The 23,210-nt window shown below is 49.3% G+C and overlaps 1 protein-coding gene across 4 annotated transcripts in view; it reads left to right on the plus strand.

Annotated features, from left to right (window-relative positions):
- The window catches only part of MEGF11 (multiple EGF like domains 11), a 390,737-nt gene that overhangs the window by 304,765 nt on the left and 62,762 nt on the right, over positions 1-23,210 (plus strand). For all 4 annotated transcript variants that reach the window (XM_066273304.1, XM_066273301.1, XM_066273303.1 and 1 more), the window contains exons 6-9: positions 4,722-4,968; positions 6,303-6,423; positions 15,364-15,500; positions 20,984-21,196. In XM_066273304.1, coding sequence (XP_066129401.1) covers positions 4,722-4,968; positions 6,303-6,423; positions 15,364-15,500; positions 20,984-21,196 — 718 coding nt within the window. The remainder of the gene's footprint in view (positions 1-4,721; positions 4,969-6,302; positions 6,424-15,363; positions 15,501-20,983; positions 21,197-23,210) is intronic.

A 23,210-nucleotide genomic window follows, 5' to 3' on the forward strand; every position in this document is an offset into this window, starting at 1 on the left:
CCTCGCTGGAGCCAGCGACCTTGGGTCCAAGCTGGTGAGCTTTGCTCAAACCAGATGAGCCTGCGCTCAAGCTGGCGACCTCGGGGTCTCGAACCTGGGTCCTCTGCATCCCAGTCCGATGCTCTATCCACTGTGCCACCACCTGGTCAGGCCCTTTTGTATTTCTTACAAAAGGCTGTGATACCAATATCTACCCAGCAGTCTAATCCGGAGCTGGGGTGACATCCCCCCTCCCTCCTGTTCCTTCCCTCAGCACCCTGTCAGTCACCAAGTCCTTGCTGCTTCTGCCTCATAAATGCAGCTGGAATCTTGTCCCCTTCGGTCCATCCCAAACGCTAATATCTTGGTCGGGGCCACTACCATCTGTTTCCTATTATAACAGCCGGTCCCCCTGACTCTGCTCCTACTCCCTCACTCCTGCCCACAAATCTATTCTCATCAGAGTTCTTTCTATAGCCACACCTGATTGTCTCAGTCCTCTGCTTAAAACACTCCAGAGCTTCCTAGCCCTTGAATGAAGCCCGCACCCCCGACCATGGCCCACAGAGTCCTTGACCTGGTACCCTGTCCAGGAATAGGCCTTACCTTGTACCCTGCTCTCCCTTAAAGCTTACACTCCAGACATACACACCTTTTCTCATTTTCTCTCACACGTCATGCTTTATCCCACCTCCTAGCTTTTACATCTGTTATCTCCCCTGCCAAGATCCGTTCTCGCCTGACCAGTGGTGGCGCAGTGGATAAAGCGTCGACCTGGAAATGCTGAGGTAGCCGGTTCGAAACCCTGGGCTTGCCTGGTCAAGGCACATATGGGAGTTGATGCTTCCAGCTCCTCCCCCCTTCTCTCTCTCTGTTTCTCTCTCCCTCTCTCTCTCCTCTCTAAAAAAATGAATAAATAAAATTAAAAAAAAAAAAAAGATCCATTCTCCACACGCACCCCTCCTCCCTCCGTCAGGCCACTTCTGTGAGTACATCTTCCCTAAACCACCCCTCTCCCGTCTGGACTCGGATGCTCCTGTGTCTTTCTCTACTGCCCTGAAAGACCCTCTTAGAGCCCATTTACCATATGTCTGAAGTGTTCCAGCAGCACTGTCTCCCTAGACCAGTGGTCGCCAAACTCATTAGTCAGCAGAGCCAAATATCAACAGTACAATGATTGAAATTTCTTTTGAGAGCCAATTTTTTTTTAAAACTTAAACTATATAGGTAGGTATATTTTTATTAACTTAATTAGGGTACTCCTAAGCTGGCCTTTGCTAAAAACGTGATATCTTGTGGAAGAGCCACACCCAAGGGGCCAAAGAGCCGCATGTGGCTCGCGAGCCGCGGTTTGCCGACCGCTGCCCTGGACTGTACACTCCAAGAGGTCAGGACACTTTCTGGCACTAGCAAGAGTGGGAAATGTTCATTGAAAGGTCAAGTGGAAGGGTGAAAGCACCCAAATGCACGGACTTTACAAACAGTGTTCCAGCTCCTTATCAGAGGCATAATTTGCTTCCCACTGGGTTTTGGCTGTGCCAGCGAGAACGGAAGTCACCTCTGATAAGAAAAGCATAACTGTGTGCCCTGGGATGCAGCAAGGACAAACTGAATTTGGACTCCAACAGTCTAATACAGAGTCACGTTCCAAGGGCAATAACAAGGCCCTAACAATGAGTGGAATCCCTTGTTCTGGGTCCTAGGGTTGTTCACAGTGATGAGCAGAGAAGACATGCCTAGTTTCCATAGTGTTCCTGTCCTCGTGCTTTGCAGCTGCCACCTTGTCCCCAGTGGCACCTCTAAGTTTCTCTCTTCAGAGTCATCATTCAGAAAGTGTCCCATTCATCTGCAGTGAAGAGAGCTGGAGCCAGAAGCTCCGGGCCTACCCTTGACTATAACCTTGGGCAGTCCCTTCACCTCTCTGACTCTATTTCCCCATCTGTAAAATGGAGAAGCAACAAACCTAATTCACAGGTTTAAAATTGGCTTTTTTTAGTACAGTCACATCATACATATATATAGCACATTTTCTTTATCATCTATCGACGAACACTTGCATTGCTTCCATATCTTGGCAATTGCAAACAATGCTGCAGTGAGTGTGGGGGATGCCGAGACCTTTTCCAATGAGTATTTTCATTTCTTCCAGATAAATACTCAAAAGTGGAACTGCTAGATCATATGACAGTTCTATTTTTAAGTTTTAAGGAAATTCCATACTGTTTTCCATCGTGTCTGTACCAGTTTACATTCCTACCAACAGTGCACAAGGGTTCCCTTTTCTCTACATCTCCGCCAACACGTTATTTCTTGTCTGTTTGGTAGTAGCCATTCTGATATGTGTGAAATGATAGCTCATTGTGGTTTTTGATTTGCATTTCCCTGATGATTAATGATGTTAAGTACCTTGTCACTTACCTGTTGTCCATCTGTATGTCTTCTTTATGAAAATGTCTATTCAGATCCGCTGTTCATTTTTAATCAGGTTGTCTGCTGATTTTCTATTGAATTGAATGAGTTCTTTTTAATGTATTTTGGATATTAACCCTTGTCAGATAAATGATTTTCTCCCACTTGGTAGATTGTCTTTTCTTTGTGTTGATGGTTTCTTTTGCTGTGCAGAAGCTTTTTAGTGTGATGGAGTTCCATTTATTCATTGTTGCTTTTGTTGTCTTTGCTTTCAGAATCAGAACCAAAAGTCATGGCCAAGACTGATATCAAAGGAGCTTACCTACCACCCATGTTTTCTTCTAGGAATTTTATGGTTTTAAGTATTATGTTCAAATCTTGAATCCATTTTGAGTTGGTTTTTGTGTATGGTGTGAGATAGTGGCCCCGTTTCATTCATTTGCATGTGGCAGTTTTCCCAACGCCACTTATTGAAGAGACTGTTCTTTCCCCATTGCACATTCTTGGCTCCTTTGTTATCAATTAGCTGACCAAATATGCACAGGTTTACTTCTGGGCTCTCTGTTCTCTTCTACTGACCTATGTGTCTGTTTTTTTGCCAATACCATACTATTTGGGTTACTATAGCTCCATATAGTTTGAAGTCAGGAAGCATGATGCTTCCAGTTTTGTTCTTTCTCAAAGTCCCTTTGACTCTTGGACTTGATTTGTGCCTTTATCATGGTTGTACTGGGTAGAAAATGCAGGGTGAGGCTCACTCATAATTCAGCAGCTTGATTTGTATGCGTGAATATTTGGGACACAGATAAAGAAGGGACAAAGCAAAATAGGGTGATTAGGATTCCGGGTCTAGAGTGGTTCCCTCTCCGAAAGGAGGACAGGTCCATGACGTTGACCATTTGACCCCAGTCAGCAAGTAGGAGGTACATGCAGGGGGGTTGGAAGTCCCCAAAGAACCCTCGCTGGCTTCACTAGAGTCTTGTGCTCTTGCTTGTACATGCCCAATACTTGAGTGCCACTGTCTCTTTGCTCATACTGAGCCTGCCCCGATTATACCTGCCCAATCCCACTCACCTGCCCTCTTTCCACTCTGAGTGTCTACACCCTAGACTCACTGGAGCACAAAGGCCAATGAATTATCTCATTGTCTTCAGGCAGTAGGGTGCCTAGCCATCCCAGTTTGCCCAGGACTGAGGGATTTCTCAGAATACAGCACTTTTTGTGCTGAGACTGAGACAGATGGTCACCATGATAGGCAGACAAGTGAGACATCTTTTACAGCTCACTTCAGAGGCCTCCTCTTCTAGGAGGTCTTGCCCAGTCCCCTCAGCTGGGAGCCATCTTTCTCTCTATTGAACATCTCCTACAACACTGTTTGTGCCTGTCCGTGCTGAACTCCACATTCACCCCTACTCCAGGATTTGAGTGAATGAGGCAGGAGTTTGAGGACATCTTGCTATGAGTGTCCTGCATGCACCAGGAGAGTAGGGGTGGCAGCAGGCTGGGGAACCGACCTGGGCCCTCCATTCAGCCCCTGTCCACAGCGACAGTGAATTTCTGTAAAGCTGGCTCAGACATCACTCTTTGAAACATTTAATTACATGTAAAGGTCTTGAAGGCTGTCGGTCACCTCCCTGGGAAACATTTCTTTCTACTGCTCCTTCTCAAGTTGGCTGCCCAGAAAGTAATGAAATTGAAATGAAGATTAAGCAACCAGGGGTGTCGCATTACTGAAGGGAAAAGAAGCAGGAAAGAGGCGCAGAGGATGACAGGAGGATGGGAGGGGCAGGGAGTTAGAAGACTGCTCATGGAGAGTGAGGTGCAAGAGGTGAGAAAACGAATGAGTCACTGAAAGAGAGGGAAAGGGGGCATGAAGGAGAGAGCTGGGAGCTGGCCCAGCGGAGGAGGTGCCCAGAGAGGGAGGTGCCCAGAGAGGGGCAGGGTCATGGGCAAGAGGAGTGGCAGGCCCTAAGGAAAAGGGCCTGGCTGGGGGAACAGAGAAGGCAGAGGCAGAGGGGGCAAACAGCTGGCAGCGCTAGAATTTCAGTCCAGGAGAGGGGGCTTCAGGGGGTATTGTCTGGAGTAGGATGGTCTGGTCTGGGAAATGTGTTGAAGAAACAAGCTTCTTAGTTTGTATGATTGATTTTCCGGTAGCTTGGAGGAGAACTGGCGGAGGTTAGGAGGCACCAAAGCTTCCATCCAGACGCCCCCTGCTGCCCCCTGTTGGAGAAGGTCAATATAGGGATGGAAGGCCCCCTGGGCTTAGGTTCCCCGTCCCCATCCCAGAGAGAGTCCCCAGGGTCCCTCAGCCCTGATCCGTTCCTCTTTTGCAGGCTGCGACAGCGACCACTGGGGCCCCCATTGCAGCAACCGATGCCAGTGCCAGAACGGTGCCCTGTGCAACCCCATCACCGGCGCCTGCGTGTGCGCCGCCGGCTTCCGCGGCTGGCGCTGCGAGGAGCTCTGCGCGCCCGGCACCCACGGCAAGGGCTGCCAGCTGCCCTGCCAGTGCCGCCACAGCGCCAGCTGTGACCCCCGTACCGGCGAGTGCCTCTGCCTGCCCGGCTACACCGGTGTTTAGTGAGTAAAGTAGCGATGGAGAGCAGAATGGAGGGCAGGTCCAGAGGACCTCTTGTCAGCGGGGTGGGTCCCACGGGTGGGTCCCACTGGGTCCCACCCGCTCCTTGCAGATGGGCAGGGCAGTGGTAACAGATGGAAGGTCAGGGCAGTCCTGGCTGTAAGGGACCTAAGTCCTGCAGAGGCTAAATGCCCAGAACTTGCCCATGCCCCGGGGTGACTGGTGCAAGCTGAGACTGCATGGGTGGGCGTCCAGTGGCCAGAGGAGCTCATTAAACCCCCTGGGAGTTGCTTCCTGGTCAGGGCCCAGACCTTAGCTTTTAATTCTTTTCTGATCATAACCCAAATGCCTCTGCTCACCTGAGTCCTGGCCCTTCTAGGCCATTTAAAATAGAGGGGGTGAGGGCCCTGGCCAGATATCATGCATAGATTTTGGGAGTTTACCCTGCCTGTTTCTCTCCCCTCAAACCCCAACAGCCCCTCACTGCCGCTCCCTGACTAGTCTGTGTAGAGAAGGGACCTCTAAGACTTGTTGAGATTCCCTCAGAGACAAGATTGAAGTCCCCCTGACACACACACACTCTCTCTCTCTCTCTCTCTCTCTCTCTCTCTCTCTCTCTCAAGCTTAGGAGAACCCCCAGCAGCCCTAGATCCTGGGAGGGCACCCAAGGACTCTAGCCACAGACACATCTTGATGGAGGGTATTCTCTGCTCCCATTCTGGCCAGCTGCAGGGCTAGCTCAAACTAGAAGCCAGAGCCATTAGACTAAGACCCAAGGCCAAGACCCCATTCCCATTCCTACACATGAGCCTGTCGCTGTAACTGAGAGCCTCTCAGAGCTGGGGCGGGGGTGGAGGGAAGGGTGTGTGCCCAAGATTCTCCTCTCTGTGAATCTAGGCAGATTCTTCAAGGCAGGATCCATGGCCACTTCTCAAGTCTTTGCCCATGCTGTTCCTTCTGCCCGGCATGCCCTTCCTCTCATTCTCCTGGTGAAACTAACTTCAACTTCAAGACTCAAGTAAAACGTCTCCCTCTTAAGGAAGCCTTCCTCAGTTCTCCCTCCCCAGAAGAGCACTCTTCTTTACACTAAAGCACTTAAGTCATTCCACAGGTCCTGGCCCAAGCACCCACTCCAGTTCTTCTTATCTGAGCCCTGCTTCCCCCTCCTGGCAGGAAGCAGAACTGCATCTCAGGGCACCTTGTACCTAGTACAGTTCCCATTGACTATGAACTCACTAATTCCTAGGGATCCCTGGGGCATTGGGACTGGTAGCCCTGGGGCCCTGCCACCTGATTTGAGTGCTGCTGCATCTAACACCTCTCCTTCCCCACGCAGCTGCGAGGACCTGTGCCCACCTGGGAGCCACGGGGCTCACTGTGAGCTGCGCTGCCCTTGCCAGAACGGGGGCATCTGCCACCACATCACTGGCGAGTGTGCCTGCCCCCCAGGCTGGACGGTAGGTGGGGCCGCCGGATCTGGGTGGGGCACTGTAAGAGGTCTAGCATCTCTTGCTCACACACAGCCCGGAGGGCTAAATTCCTCTCCTACCGTGACTGTACTTCCTCCTATTTATGGTCATGGGTATCATTAGGCACTGCCAATGTGCCATGGACACAGCTTTGAATCCCAGGTCTACTATCTAAGTGCTGTGTGGCCCGAGGCAAGTTACTTAACCTCTCTGAGCCTGTGGTCCCTCATCTGCAAAGTTGTTGAATTCTCATAGATTGGCTCTGTCTTTGGGCCTAGGTAATCACTTGAGCCATCATGGGCTCTGAGCCAGAAGTAGCAAGAAGGGCATGGTGTAAGGATGGGAGAAGGGAGGGAGACAGCAGGGTGTGGATCACCTACATTTATAAAACTTCGAATTCCCAGCCTCCATCCCCTATGTTCACACATACACTTTCTGATTTCGTGGGCCCCAGAATCTGTATTTTAACAAGTGCTCCAGGTGATTCTGATGCAGCCTCAACCAATCCAGGTCTCATGTCTGGAAACCACCATTGTGAGAAAGAGGGAGGGATTGATAACTTCACAGGCCTAAATTCAGGTCTCATGCTCAATGCTAACCCTAAAAAATAAAATAAAATAAATAAATAAATAAATAAATAAACCCTCAGTGACTCTGGTCTCTGCTTTCCCATCTGCAAAACTAGTATAAAAGCAGTTAGCTCAGCCCCTCTTAGCTGCCGTGGCTGGCAGAAGGCTCAGATGAGGCAGTGCATGTTTGAAGTGTCGTAAAAACTCAAGTGTCTATTGTATTATCTGGGTGCCACAGACATTCCACTAGCCTCCTTTTGCCAACATGCTCCACCTGTCAGTGCCCCTTCTCCCTGTTCACAGACCCAAGCTGCTGAGAAGCAGCAAATCACTAACTTTCCTTTTGGTGGAGGGAGCTCAGTATATCACCCTGGGGCCTGTAGCTTTGCAAAGAAGACAGGGCTGCTGAGCAGGAGCAGGGTATTTCTGGAGGCTGTGAATGCCTAGGTCACCAGGGAGGGACGCCTGCAGGGCCCGCTGACATAGGCACCGATTTGCCAGACGTTTTTAGTGCAGGAAAGGACCTGGGGATCATCTGGTCCAGCAGCACCCAAACCTGGCTACACACCAGAGTCAGGGGGCCCGGGGTTAAATATAGGCTCCTCTGGAGACCTTCTGGGGCCAGGGATCTCTGTTTTTAATAAGCTCCCAGATGACTCTGAGGCAGTCAACCACGTCTGCAGGTCTGCATTTAGAAATAATTGATCGAGACCATAGGATTTCCTTCTATGTTAAATCGATCTATACTTTCTCTGTTGAGGTTCTAGGTAAGATTTTACGTACAGTCTCCCAGCTTTAAAAGGTTTGAATATCGCTGGTCTATTAATACCTTCCCTTCTCAGGAGAGGAAGCCCAGGCCCAGAAAGACCAAATGACCTGCTTAAGGTCACACTGTCAGTTAGGAGGGAAGTGCAGCTAGAATCCAGGTCTCCTGACTCCTGAATCCCAAACCTTGCTGTCTGTCTGTTTATCTCTCCTGAGGAGGGCAAAGGGGCTCTTGCCACCCCTCCCACACCTGTCCCCTTCTTCCACCTGAACCCACGCTCTGGAAAAACCCTCTCATCCGCAGCCAGCTTCCAGGATCCCAGCACCTGCTGGCTGGATCCTCGGAGGCCCAGCGCAGGCAGTGAGGTCAGATCAGGCTGGGGGGGTGGGGACAGGCCACAGGCCGGCCCTGTGCCTATGAAAGCCCCTCCAGATAGACTGACCGAGGCTGGGGATCGGAGAGGGGGAAGGGAGGAAGCCAACACATGGAGAGATTTGTTTTTCTCCCCAGCACAGTGAGAGGTTTGTTCCTCCAGAAGACAGGAAACTCTGTCAATAGAAGCTTTGGATTTGGGGACTTTATGTTTTTAATTTTATTGTAGACAATTGCATTTCTATTTTTGACACAGCATTTAACTTGCAGATTTGCATGAATTATTAATACCCCGGTGTATGCAGAGTCCCGGTGTCACAAAGCTGCAGCTCAGGCCTGAGGCCCCTCCCAGGGATGGCTGGGCAGAAGGTCCCCCTTTGTCATCCTCTATGGCCTCATTTTCCTGTCGGCCCAGGTGGCTGCAGCCACACTCAAAGATCTAAAGACTACAATTGCAGCACACAGTGCTGCTCCCTGAAGAACTGAGGCATCGTGCAGAGCTGGAGAGGAGTCCCTGTGCAGAGATTCTCAGCCTCCAGGCCCTGACTATGCCCATAGGACACTCCACTTGCCCAGCTGCACTGAGCCCATTACTGTGCAATGGGAGGGGAGGGGTTTGCAAAGAGCCTGAAGAATTATTTTCTTTCCCTTCCCGTTTCTGGGCTCTCAGACTTTTCAGAGAAGGGAAACCAGGTGTGAGGAGCTTGATGAAAGCAGACTTCTGACAGATACGGAGGGAGGAGAAGACAGGGTCATCCCCCCCCCTTAGGAGCTCCCAGTCTGACGATGGAGGCTGGATATAGTGTGTGCATGTACACACGTACGGACACACTCACACTCATGAAAACAGGTCTCAAGAACTGGGGAATAGGATCAGTTATCATGGAGGGCCCAGGAGAGGTGTTTGGAGCTCAGGTTGTAGAAACACAGAAGCTCAGGTTTGAGAAGGCTGAGTCATTAAGCCCCGTGCCTGGCCTGGGGCCTGAATTGTTTCCACAGCACCCACACCACCCACCACCGTTCACTGCTCGTTGAGGGCACCTAGGCTGCCTGGGACCGTAGTGATAGAAATGCCTTCAAAGGCTTGGAGAGGCTGAGCTGTCTTGTTGGCAAGGCCTTGAGTCCTTTCACCATCTTGGCCCCCTCCTTGGTTACGCTCCATTTAGCCACGGTCCTCTTACAGTGAGGTTGGTATCCAGATCTTGACAAAACCAATGAACAGGTCTAACCAGTTCCGACAGGAGCAGGACCAGTGCCTCACCTCAGCTCCAGCCTCCTAGGTGCTACGCAGCCCGAAATCCCTCTACAACAGGAGACATGCATTCAGGGGACCATAGGGTGGGTGGGGCTGTCAGAACAAAGCAGCACGGCATGGGTGGCCTGAACATCAGAAATTTATTTTCTCACAGTTCTGGAAGCCAGAAGTCTGAGATCAAGCGGTTGGCACATACCACCTCATGAAATGTCCACTTGGGTAGAATTATTCTTTATCTTAAAGATTTTATTTATTGATTTTTAGAGAAAGAAGGGGTAAGGGAAGGAGTGGGAAGCATCAAATCGTTGCTTCTCATGTGTGCCTTGACCGGGCGAGTCTGGGGTTTTGAACTGGTGACCTCAGCATTCCAAGTTGATGCTTTAATCAGCTGCACCACCACTGGTCAGGCTTGGGTAGAATTAATATTAATTAAGGGCCTGCTCTTTAAGACACTGTTCCTTCATATCTCTAATATTACTTAATCATTACAACCACCTGGGGGATCTTTATAACCATCATCCCCACTTTATAAGTGAGGAAACTGAGCTCAGCCTTCTGGGAAGAGGTAGAACGGGGGTTTGAACCCAAGTCCTGACTTCGGGTCCAGTGTTCTTCCCACCACACCAGGCAGCAGGCCTTCCAAGGTAGCAAATTTTTTAAGGCCCCAGCAGCTCAAGCTCAAGGAGTGGCCTCGGGGTTCAGGGACCTGGGTTGCCTGCCATTGGGGAATCCTGAGAAGTCTCAAGGATGCCTGATTCCCCCAGGAAATGTTGGGTACATTCCTACTGGTCTCCTTGGGGAGCCTTGGTCATGTCTGTGTGTATGTGTGCGTACATGAGGACTCCACAGTGCTCCATGATTTGGAGGTAGGAGGTACAAGCATAGCCCCCCAGGAAGACTCAGAATGTTTTTCAGGGTTAGTGTGCTTGCCCACCCCAGGATCGCAGAGGACTGACTCAGAGGATGGCCAGAAGGAATCCTCTCGTTCCTCCAGAATCCCTCAGCTTGTGGAGTACAGAGAGAAATGCAGGCCCCTGGCCATACCTGGCTACGCCACCCCTGCGGGAAGAAGAGGGACCCCTCTGAGCAGCTTTCCCTGCTGCTCTACACACACACACACACACACACACACACACACACACACACACACACGCAACTCGCTGTTTCTTCCCCCACTCCAGACGCTCCTCAGATCCTCGCTGTCTGACTTATGTGCGGAGGAGACATCTGAGCTGAAAGGCCTCCCACTTAATTCATTACAACTAAATTGAATGGAATTGAAAGATGTCTCTGGTTAGCAGGATTTTTCTGGCTAAACTAGCCTCCTCAGGGTTGACAATTATTGGTGCTTAATAATTGTGTGTTGAACTAATTGATTAATTAATTGTGGGAGAATCCTTGATCTCCATAAGAGAAATACCTCTCTGTTGGGGGAGAGGCTGGAAGGACAGCAAGAGACAGAACAGGGTATAATTTCTATTTGATAAAGATCTCAGATTCATATGATAATTTTGAAAGGTACCTAATATCACAGGCTAACACTAGAGGATGGGGAAAGTCATCCCCCGCCCCTCCCAAATCCGACTCCCAAAAAGCAACCACATCAAATCTTTTAGTTTTTTCTGGAGTTTTCTTTTTTCTTTTTCTTTTTTTAAATTTTTATTATTTTTTAGTGAGAGGAGGGGAGACAGAGACAGACTCCCACATGTGCCCCAACCAAGATCCACCCACATACCCACTAGAGGGCAATGCTCTGCCCATCTGGGGCCCTTGCTCCATTGCAACAGGAGCCATTTTTTTTAGCACCTGAGCCATGGAGCCATCCTCAGCACCTGGGGCCAACTTGCTCTAATCGACTCTTGGCTGCATGAGGGGAGGAGATGAGAGAGAGAAAGAGAGAAAGGGAGAGAGAGAGAAGTGAGAGGGGGAGGGGGTGGAGAAACTGATGGGCACTTCTCCTGTGTGCCCTGACCGGGAATTGAACCCAGGACATCCACATGCCGGGCTGACACTCTACCGCTGAGCCAACTGGTCAGGGCTGATTTCAGGAGTTTTCCTTCATATTTCTTTCTAACATGCTTTACTGCCATTTTCTAAGCCTTTTCTAATGTAAACATTTATTCAACCCAGTAGTTCTCAAAGTGTGCACCAGCACGCACTAATGCGCCCTAGAAAATTTCCAGGTGTGCTCTATGGTATTCCAGAGAAATATGTGCCTGTTGGAGACCAAAAAACCAACAGGGTTTTTGGAGTTTAGATTTTTGGGGGACAGAGGTGTGGGGAATTGGCTGTAAGCTGACAGTCTGCCCAACCCCCCACCTCACTTGCCTGATTGATTAGGTTGCAAAAGGCTGTTAAGCTGTGGTGCTGGATTGTTTACCCCCCATGTTCCCCAGAAAGACTGGAGGCAAGTTTCTTCTATCCTTTGTTTGGTGTAAAGTTAAGATGATATGTATGGTGGGAGTTTTCTGCACTCAACACAATTAAGAGTAAAAAGAGAGGAATTCTTCAATGTACTGATGAGGAAATGAAAGTTTGCCTTTCAAATATATGCCCAAACATTGAAGAAATTGCTAGGACACATCAGGCTCATGTTTCTCATAAACACAAGAATAAAAAAACTTAACACATTTGCTCCAGGACCTGCCGAATTTACTAAATCTTACTAAGAATGTATCTATATATATAAAAAGAAAACTTTTTTGTCATTTTTTTATTTTTTAACCCCTTTTTTTACAAATTCTAAAAAGCATAACTCAAAAAAAATGTAACATAAAAATGTTTTTTAATGTCAGAATAAATTTAATTTTGTCATATTTATTTTATTTAATTACCATAAAAGCATGCTTGGACTTTATATATTTTTTCTTTAATATTTAACTTAATTATTATAACTTATTTCTCAGAAATTTGTATATAGCGTACCTACAATTATTTGTAGGATTTTAAATGCCCCCCGACTTCAAAAAGTTTGAGAACCACTGATCCAACCTCTTGACTTCTGAATGTAGATTAAGATTTGGCTCTAACACGCACAACACACGCAACCCTTCTCCCACCCTCTGAAAGGAATTTTATTACAATTTTTGGTTAAATCAGTTTTTAATGTTTAGGTGCATATGCCCACATATGTACTTTTAGTCATGTATCCCTAAACCTCTGCAGAGCTCTAAAATGCCTCTCCATTGGGTCAGACACATCAGAAATCTCTCGATTCGGTATGGGGGGGGGGTCTGTTTTGTTTTTGAGGTCCACTCACAGAAAAAACCCTGCGTGCTTCTGCTCCCGCTGCACAGATGTCTTTCTAGGGCTTCCTTTCCCACCACCCGGAAGTCCTTTTACTTCTCTTCTATTGGATCCCCTATTCCCAGCAACTTTGTCTTTCCTTTTCTTGGATAATTCTTTCTGATGGAAAAAAAAATCCTCCAGTAGCTTCCTGAGAAAATGTTCATGGAAATTTAATTTTTAAAAGCTGTTCAAATCTGCAAATGTCTTTACTGAATCCCCCACTTGAGTGTTGATTTAGCTGGGTGTAGAATTCTAGGCTGGAAATTATTTTTCTCCAAAACTTTAAGGCATTGTCTTCTAGTTTCTAGCTAAAAAGTTTAATACCTGTTGATTTCTGTTCCTTTCTGTGTGACTTTCTAAAAAGTTTGTGGCTCATTTCTTTATCCAAAGAAATGTAAGATTTCACAACGATAGGCCTAATGTCAATCTCTTTTCTCTTTTTGTGCTGGATACTGTATAGGCACTTTTGATTCAGAAATCAATGCTTTCTATCCTTCTATTCTGGACAATTTTCTTATATCTCCTATTTAATTTACCTCTATTTTTCTGTTCCATTGTCTGGAACCTGTGTTAATTAGATGTCAGAACTCCTGGACTGATCCTCTAATTTTATTATATTCTCATTCATTCTCTCCCTCCCTCCCTCTTTCCCTCTCTCCCTTCCTCCCTCCCTCCCTCCCTCCTTCTCTTCCTCTTTCCTCTCTTTCTCTTTTCTGCTTTGCAGGAGATTTCTTTACCTTTATCTTCCAGCTCTTCAATTGCAATTTTTTTTCTTTTTTTTTTCTTTTTTTTATAATTTTATTTTTTTAATGGGGCGACATCAATAAATCAGGTTACATATATTCAAAGATCAACAAGTCCAGGTCATCTTGTCTTTCAACCACGTTGCATACCCATCACCCAAAGTCAGATTGTCCCCTGTCACCTTCTATCTAGTTTTCTTTGTGCCCCTCCCCCTCCCCCTTTCCCTCTCCCTTTCCCCCCTCCCCCCGTAACCACCACACTCTTATCAATGTCTCTTAGTTTCACTTTTATGTCCCACCTACGTATGGAATAATGCAGTTCCTGTTTTTTTCTGATTTACTTATTTCACTTCGTATAATGTTATCAGGATCCCACCATTTTGCTGTAAATGATCCGATGTCATCATTTCTTATGGCTGAGTAGTATTCCATAGTGTATATGTCAATTGCAATTTTTTTTAAAACTTCTGTCATCTTATTTTTTACTCTGCAAGAACTCTTTACTCTGCTCTTGATATCCCCTTTTTAGCCCTTTGTTCTTTCATGGATACAAATATCTTCATATAACTGCATAAGGATATTCATTTTCCTTATAACAGAGACTTTTTCTTCTGTTTTCTCTGCTCCCTGCATTGTTCCTTTTGTCTATTTGTCTGTTTTGGTCTTCTTTCATGTTAAAATCTTCTTGTTAAAAGTCTTCCAACAAGTCTTCTTCATGCTAGAATCTTTTTCACGTTAGAGCCTCATTTCAGACAGCTGGTGCTCCTTGGCCAACTGTTCATATTTTACCAAAGCCTCAGAAAAGTTGGTTAAAAGCCTGAGGGCAGGGGTAGATGCCAGGTTTGTTGACTGGATCCTCAACTATCAGTATCTGTAGGTCTTTCCTCTTGAGCTTTCAGTGTTCCCAGGAAGGAATCCTCCAGAATCCTGCCACAAGGAGTGTATGTAGTCTGGGAACCCGCACTCTAGGAGCTGGGCAGGGAAGAGAGCAGAGGGTCTGACTGTTCAGCAGGCAGGGTCCTGCAGGGTCCCTGTTTCTTATGGACCCCCCCCCCAGTCCTGTGTCCAGAGCCTATGTGGGTCACCCTCTCTAAATGTCTTAGGAAGCCATCTGGCTATTTGAAAAGGGCAAAAATCTGTGGTCTAATTCTTTTATAAGTTTTCATCGGTGCTCTGTTTTATCCCACCCGCACGTTGGCCTTCCAAGGTTCCTGGTGTCTCATCCTGAGCTTCTCTGAGGTCACAGAGCAGCCAAGGCCGCCCCACGCTCCCCATGCCTGCCGGCACTTCGCTTTGCTGAGAAAGCAGAAACCTCCGCAGTTACGTTCCTCCTTTTCATTTTCCAACATGTGGCATTCTTGTCCTCTGTGGTCTCCTCTCCTATGCCTTTTGTCCTTGTACTTTTATACCTTTCCACCTCCCCTTACTCTCGTGTTAGCTGGGGCTGGGAAAGAAGTGGAGGGAGTGTGTGTTTCCAGACCGCCACGCGGAATCACAGCCTCTGCTTTGTTCCGCCTCAGCCCTTCATTGTATACCAGTCAGAGCCCTTACCGCCTGAATCTTCAGTTACCTACTTTCTTGTCTCTCTCCCTAGTAGACTGGGCGGACAGGAATCAAGTCTTATTCATTTTTATTTTTTCTTCTTACTCATATTTTTATATCCTTAGTGTCTTTCATGGTGCCTAGTATACAACAGACACTCAATAAATGTGTGCTAAATAATTGGACAAATTGGCCCCAGTCTGCCCATCTCTAAAATGGGGCTTTGGAGCCATGATATCCAACTTTCTATGCTTCTGTGTTTGAGGAGAAAGTCCCACTGAGAGCTTGGGTGGTCCCTTAGGCCATAGCAGCCGTGTTGCTTCTGGGAGAGAGTGACCTTATGATGGCTTCTCAGGAGCACCGTCTGTGCATGTCTTCTGTCCTCTGTTGCAGGGAGCAGTGTGTGCCCAGCCTTGCCCACCAGGGACATTTGGTCAGAACTGCAGCCAGGACTGTCCTTGCCACCATGGAGGGCAGTGTGACCATGTGACCGGGCAGTGCCACTGCACAGCGGGATACATGGGGGACAGGTAAGGGTGACATTAACTATTGTCCTTGCTGTTCTTAGCGCTCGTTTTCACAGCTGCCTTGCAGAGAACGGCTGAGGTTTGCCAGCCCGCAGAGCTCTCCTGCCAGTTTCCCGTTCCTTTCTCAGAGCATGCTGAGCCCTGCCAGGGGGGTTTCTCAGCTCAGCCTCCCTCACCCGTGGACTGAGTGCACCCCTCCCCCGGGCCAGTGACCCGAGCCCTGAGCTTGCACAGACTCACCTGGGGAAGAAGGTGAGCACCTACCACCTTCTCTATTTTCTGCCCCCTTGGAGGGAAGCAATGGCGCCAGTCATCCAAAGAAGCCAAGAGGACCAACTCGGCTCACACATTTTGCACAGTTTCTTCTAGAAGTAGATTTTTGTTCCTACTATGAGTTCTGCCAAGTGGATACTGGCATCAGTTTGCATCCACTGACCGCCCACAGTCTGAAAGCAGACTGAACTAGGACACCAATGTCCTGGGATCAAACCAGCCTTGCAGAGCGGATAATCCACAAAACGCGTGACTAAGGAATAACTGTGTGGGCGCCTCTGTCACAGTAGGAAGGAGGCCATGGTAACAGGGTAGGTGCTGTGGAAGACTGACAAACAGCAACCAGCTGTCTGATGGTGTGGATTCAGAGCTGGAAGAGGACATTTGCCCCCAAACCAGCGACAACCTCGGTCCTCACACTCTCAACCGCGTGTTTGTCTCTGAGCAGAGGGAGGAGCAGTAGAGAGGAGGCCCTCACACCCCACACCTGGTTCTGTGGGGTCTGTGTTTCATCTCTGGCCCTGGATTTGGTTATTCTACCCAGACAAGGTGGGACAAGAGGAACATTTGTTTGCCATCCCTCTGCCTCCCCTGCCCAGGTAACAACGTTAGGAAGCAGAAATCGGGATGAATCAACCAATGAGTCCTTCCGCCTCTGACTGACACAGCTGGGCTCCTCCAACTCTCACTGAAGTCAGCCCCAAGCCCTTGCTGATGTCCAGAAAGGAGCTTTCCATTGTTGGCTAGGGGCGGCTTTCCCCTAGCCGGAAGTCTTCTGGCGAGGTCTGATCTCTTTGTGAGCTTCCCAGTCACAGAACATGGGGCGCCGCAGCTGGGCACCCCTTCCTCCCTGGTGCCTGTCAGAGGCTGGTCTCCAGGGGAAGAATGGGAGGACAGACTGAAGCACTGAGCCCACCTCCCCATCCTCACCATTCCCCCAATAAGGAAATGCTTGGGAAGGACCAGTAGGGACAGGAGTAGGAAACCCAGAAGCAGGACAGGACCCCTTGTTTCAGGCCCCTTTCGCCCACTTGGAGAGGAGCAGGCCCGGGGCTCCAGCTGGGTGGACTCAACACCGATAGACCCTGCCTCATTGGCACTCTCGATTTGCAGTGTCAGGATGTCCCGAGTGGAGAAGTAATCCTAATCCCTCCTCTTATCGGGGGCCAGCCCATGAGCCTGGAGCAGAGAGAAATCCCAAAAGCCTCAGGGTCCTTTAGCAAGCTTTGCCACTCAAACTGCAGAGAAGAGTTCAATAGAAGGGCCGGGTAACGTTTGGGTTTCCCACCTAAACGGACTGCCTGATGTTTAATATTTTGTAAAATTGCCGTCATTAATTTTACAGATGACAGCTGCATTAACCCACCCCAAATCATCACGAGCATATTAAAGTTGAGTGGGTGTAATAATGCAGGCCTCCCCAGATAGGCAGAATCCAGTGCAAATTAAACACGAAACATAACGAGGGCTTTGCAGCTCATTTTGTAATTTAATTGAGCAATGTATCTGGTTGTTAATGGCAATATCAGACACATTAGATTGATATGTTGCAAAGGAAGGATGTTTAAGTAGAAAACTAATTCCTGCTGTGATTACCCTTCTGTTCCACAGGCCCTGTTATTAGCATGCTTTGTGTAAAATTCATTAGCAGTCATTGCTTGATCTCTAAATAAATAAGTTATTTAAATTGCAAGTAGAAAAAAAAGAAAGAGGCTGATTATGTAAATGGATTAGGTTGTCAATATTTCATTTCCAGATTCTTTTTCTGGGGCTGTAGAGTCAGTCACTTCATAAACATGGCAGGGCGGGGAAGGGCCCTGCGGAGGAAGCTTGCTGTCCAGGGAGCTGCCCTGTCCCTCCCCAAATGGGAAGAAGCAAGAATGTTCTGGTGTAAGGCAAGAGCGTCAGGAGTGTCTCCTGGTTTGGGTTTCATCCCCGATGTCTGAGATATCCAAGGTGAGCCAAGCTCAGTGACGCCTGGAAAAATCCATTCTGAGGCTGAACGCGTGCTGGCAATTCAGATAGTGATTTTCCCAGCTCTTCAACACCCCTCTGTCCTCCCCTCCGGCCTCAAATTCCCTCCTTACCTCCTGCACCCTGCCTCCCTACCTCCTTCCTGTCTTCCACCTTCATTCCTTCTCCAGATATCCCCTTTTCTCTTCCTCTTTCTCCCTCTCTTTCCTGTTCTCTTTCCCTTCATGAGGCCTCATACTGGCTAAAATGCAGCAGGATTTGCAGAAAGATGATCTGGGTCATCTCAGCCACTTGCTGGCTTTATGGGGTTGGACAGTCATCTCTCCTGTCTGCCTCTCAGCCTCCTCATCTCTAACGTGAAGGGGTGGGAATATCTGCTGCTTCGGGGGCCTGGTCAGGCTTTGGGGCCCAAGCGGCTGGAAGCCCCCACTGCCTGGTGCCTGGGGCCATCGGCATCATTACCCCTGTTGCCCCTCCATCTTTCCAGAGCCCTCCTTTTGCCACAGTGGCTCTGAGAGGTGAGAACGGGCAGCATCTTCCCATGAGGGAAGTCCTGAAGGCTTGGCCCCAGTTACCATCTCCTCTCCCTGTCACGACAGATAGAGACACCCCAATGTGTAGTTGCCAAGACTTGTGCCCCACATACTGGCTGCTCCGTGCCCCAGGCGCCTGCTGGCTGGGCACTCGTCCGCATGATAGGCAACCAAGGTCACCAGACACGGGGTCTCCTGGCCCCGTTGTGGAGAACACTGGTTCCAACTCAAGACCCTCCAAGATTAATAAAGAAACTAGGGCTGTATTTTTAAAATTTTTATTTATTGATTTTAGAGTGGGGGGACGAAGGGAAGGAGAGAGAGAAAGAGGGAGAGAAACATCAGTTTGTTGTTCCATTTATTTATGCATTCATTGGATGAGTCTTGTATGTGCCCTGACTGGGGATCAAACCTACAACCTTGGTGTATCAGGATGACTCGAACCAACCGAGCTATGCAGCCAGGGCTAGGGTTGTATTTTTTTTTTTTAATATCTTTTATGCTCCCCCCCTCCACATGCCACCAAATAGTGTAGAAAACATTTAGAAAACCTGGGAAATGGAGAAACATGACAATTAAAATATTTCTAGTTCCCCAAGTCCACTCCATTGTTAACATTTTGGAATTCTTCCCTTGGAGCTTTCGTATGCCAGAATCTGAGGCAGAATGACAGATGGGCTCTGCTGTGAGAGTACAGAAACCAATACCTACAAGAGCAACAACAGCCCTGGCTTGTGATGCTGTGGATAGTGTCATCCCAGAGCACTGAGGTCGCCAGCTCGATCCCAGGAGTGCTAGCTTGACCCTGAGATCTCTGGTTCAAGCCCCAGTCAAAGCATGTACGAGAAGCAATTGGTGGGTGCACAACTAAGTGGAATAACGTGTTGATACTTCAGTCTCTCTCCTCCCTCCCCCCATTCCCTTCCCCTCAAAAATTAATGCGGGAAAAAGAAGTAATAATAATAACATTTCTTCCTGAGCCTTTACGGTGCACAGGACACCTTTCTAAATGTTTCTACTCACTATCTCATTTAATCTTCAAACAACCTGGTGAGTTTCAGTTCTTCTCAGCCCATTTTACAATAAGGGAGCTGTCGGGTCTCTGTTCTCTGCACTACGGAAGCAGAGCTGGGACACGTGTCATCCAGACCGCCAGAGGCTTTCTGCTTGTCTCTGGGACATAGGAGTTGCCCACTTCTTCTACTCCACAGACACCCCCCACCCAGGTTTACCCCTTAACTGGTCAGGATCCAGGTTTTGTGACAATGAATTTACATCCCCTGGGAAATAGCCCTGGGATGGGGCAAGGGGTGTGTGGCGTCAGTCAGCAGCCGCGGTCACACCCTCCCACAGAGGATCCCCAGCCTGTGGCTGCGAGTCTGAGTCACAGAATCACCTTTATGCTGTGAGCTGCAAGTACCAGGCCGGAGCAGAGGCAGGACACAAAGAGGGCCCGGTCCTCTTTTTTCTTGGGGAAGGGGCTCATTGGCTAATGGGAGAGGCTCAGCCCCTGCCTCGATTGGACCCCCCAGTCCAAGGAATAAGACTTCTCCAGTCTGGCGGGTGGAAGGGAATTCTCTAGTCTGATGAAAGAGGATGCTTCTTTTTTTTTCTTTTTTCTTTTTTTTGTATTTTTCTGAAGCTGGAAACGGGGAGAAACAGACAGACTCCTGCATGCGCCCGACCGGGATCCACCCGGCACGCCCACCAGGGGGCGATGCTCTGCCCACCAGGGGGCAATGCTCTGCCCCTCCGGGGCGTCGCTCTGTCGCTACCAGAGCCACTCTAGTGCCTGGGGCAGAGGCCAAGGAGCCATCCCCAGCGCCCGGGCCATCTTTGCTCCAATGGAGCCTTGGCTGCAGGAGGGGAAGAGAGAGACAGAGAGGAAGGAGAGGGGGAGGGGTGGAGAAGCAGATGGGCGCTTCTCCTGTGTGCCCTGGCCGGGAATCGAACCCGGGACTCTTACATGCCAGGCCGACGCTCTACCACTGAGCCAACCGGCCAGGGCAAGAGGATGCTTCTTGTACTCGTGGGGAAACTGCACGGTGGCAAAGGAGGCACATCACCCGCTGTGAGAAGGGAGACTATCCTGCTGCCCGAAGGACTCAAAACAACAGTCAGTGAATAGAAATGAAGCGACCCCATTTCATCACATCTAAGATGCCGTCGATCATTGGTGCATCATTATTTTCTATTCTAAGAATGAAAAGCACTGATAATTACACTGTGACGTGCCATCAGTTAGAAGACTTAACTGATTCCAGAGATGTTAAAATATATTTTTAAAAGATAAGGCTTCGTGTTTAATGGGTGCAGAATTTTCACTTTGGGAAGAGGAGAATGTTCTGGAGATGGATGGTGGTGATGGTGGCACAACAATGTGAATGCGCATAATGCCACTGAGTTGTGCACTTAAAAATGGGCAAAATGATAAATTTTATGTTACATCTATTTTACTGCAATCAAAAAAATGAAGAAACACACGAGGCCTATAACCAATGAAATGTGATAGTACAAACTCGGCGCTGGGGGACTGAAGGGACCTGGCGTGAGGGGGAAACTGACGGGTGACTTTCTGGAAAAGGGGGGGGATGCCGTGGGAGGTGCAGCGTGCCAGGCTCAGTCCTCAAGGCAGGGGGTGCATGCTGGATGGGTCTGGGCGGGCAGGTGCGGGACACGACCTCAGCCGCGTGTGCTGTCCCACAGGTGCCAAGAGGAATGCCCCTTCGGGACCTTCGGCTTCCAGTGTTCCCAGCACTGTGACTGCCACAACGGGGGTCAGTGTTCACCCACCACCGGCACCTGCGACTGTGAGCCCGGCTACAAAGGTCCGCGCTGCCAGGAGCGGCTGTGCCCCGAGGGCCTGCACGGCCCAGGCTGCACTCTGCCCTGTCCCTGTGATGCCCACAACACCATCAGGTAGGAGCTGGATGGGGGTAGGCATGGGGTGGGCCCTGGTGGAGAGAGAGAGGGCATCTCAGGTCACAGATTGCCACCTCTAGCCCAGTCATCCAGGCAGAGCAGGGAAAGAGCTGGGACCTCAGCGACCATCTTTACTGACTACTTTGATGAAAAGAAGGAAAAGCCCCAGGCCACACAGTCAGGATGGGGACCCAGGTCACCTCCCTCTGTCTACTATACTAGGCAGTCAGCATTGAAAATGGTCTAACCTGAGACCCCCACCCCCACCCCAGGAGCAGGAAGGGAGCCCAGTGACCCTCAGGGGAGTGGCGTGGGGGTAGAGTACGGTCATACAGTCCTAGGGGGCCAGCATAGCAGGTTCTGGGTGCTACAGGCTCTGGGTTTAACCAAACACCTCCCCAACCCCAAGAGGCCCAGAGACAGGCCTGCTAGGGCAGAAGCAGAAGCCACAGAGGGCCAGTACTAGAGAAGATGTTAAAAATCAGTATGGCTCCGCTGGGCCTGTCTAGAACTGTCCCAGCAGGCCTTAGCTAGGGCAGAGGAACAGGAGGGACAGAGGACAGGCCCTTCATTAGGGCCTTGGCACGGAACCAGCCTCTCCCTGCATGCTGCGTCCTTTGGGGCTTGACGATGCCTCTGCTGAAGCCGGCCCCACCCCTGCTTCTGGAGGAGCCTGAATCTGGGCAGCCTGAGTGGCCCTGGTCCTCCTGTCCCTTCCTGCTTCACACCAGTCGGCACTACCCTCTGGTAACAAGTGAGGCTGCCGGCCCCAGGCCCCGGACCCCAGACCAATGCCTCCACAGCCCTTTATGAGGCTGCCTCTTTTCTGGGTGGTGGGGGTAGGAGAGCCTTCCCACTCTCCCTGGGCCTGCAGGACCCACAGGGGAGGGCTGGCTGCTCAGGCAGTACGTGCTGCCGCTGTTTGCAGACGAGGGACTCCTCTGCATTGCAGCCCTGTCTCCAGGACAGCCGGGACTTAGCCTTGGCCCCTCTTCATTTCCGGCTTTTGATTTTCCACAAATCCCCCACGAGCCTCTGGCCACTGCAAGTCAAAGCATCTTAGGGAGTGTTATGGCTTAGATCAGTGGTCCCCAACCTTTTTGGGGCCACGGACCGGTTTAATGTCAGAAAATATTTTCACAGACCAGCTTTTAGGGTGGGACGGATAAATGTATCACGTGACCGAGATAAGTGTCAAGAGTGAGTCTTAGACGGATGTAACAGAGGGAATCTGGTCATTTTTTAAAAATAAAACATCGTTCAGACTTAAATATAAATAAAATGGAAATAATCTAAGTTATTTATTCTTTCTCTGCGGACCGGTACCAAATGGCCCACAGACTAGTACTGGTCCGCGGCCCAGGGGTTGGGGACCACTGGCTTAGATGAAATCTGCCCTCAGTCCTCAGTCCCTGGAGCTGAGCAGGTGGGAGGTGCTGCCTACAAGAGCAGAGGGCTGGGAAGGAGACTGTTGTAAGGGCCCTGGAACCAACAGAATTGGCTTGAATATGAGCTGAGTACTCATTCACTCAGTCATTCATTCAACAAACACTAAGTGCCTGCAGGGCTGGACTGCAAGGAGGATATAAAGGGTCCCTCATCACCAGTCCAGCCCTCAGGTACTCAGGTCTGGAGCAGTCACACACACTGAATACCTTCTACCATATTTCTTCCAAAGCAATAGTGAGGTACAGCTTTCTTTTATGGACTGTTAAAGAAGAAAATAACTATCAACTGAACCGTGATATACCATTGATTGTATTAGCACACTCAATATCAGAGATGTGAACACGTGGGAGAAAGTGCATGTTAGAATCAATACAATATTTATGGCTGGCAAACATTATGCTCAAGTCAAGGGCTGTGTGCAGAATGTACCACTGGAGACTGCTATGCTGGTCACAGAAGGCTTCCTGGAGGAGGTGGCATCTGGGCTGGAGGCAGGGTGACATCTCCAAAGCTCTAAGCAGAGAGGTCCTACATGACTGACTGGTCAGGGGACTGAGTAGCT

Source organism: Saccopteryx bilineata, chromosome 4 (genome assembly GCF_036850765.1).
Source record: "Saccopteryx bilineata isolate mSacBil1 chromosome 4, mSacBil1_pri_phased_curated, whole genome shotgun sequence".
Lineage (NCBI taxonomy): Eukaryota > Metazoa > Chordata > Mammalia > Chiroptera > Emballonuridae > Saccopteryx > Saccopteryx bilineata.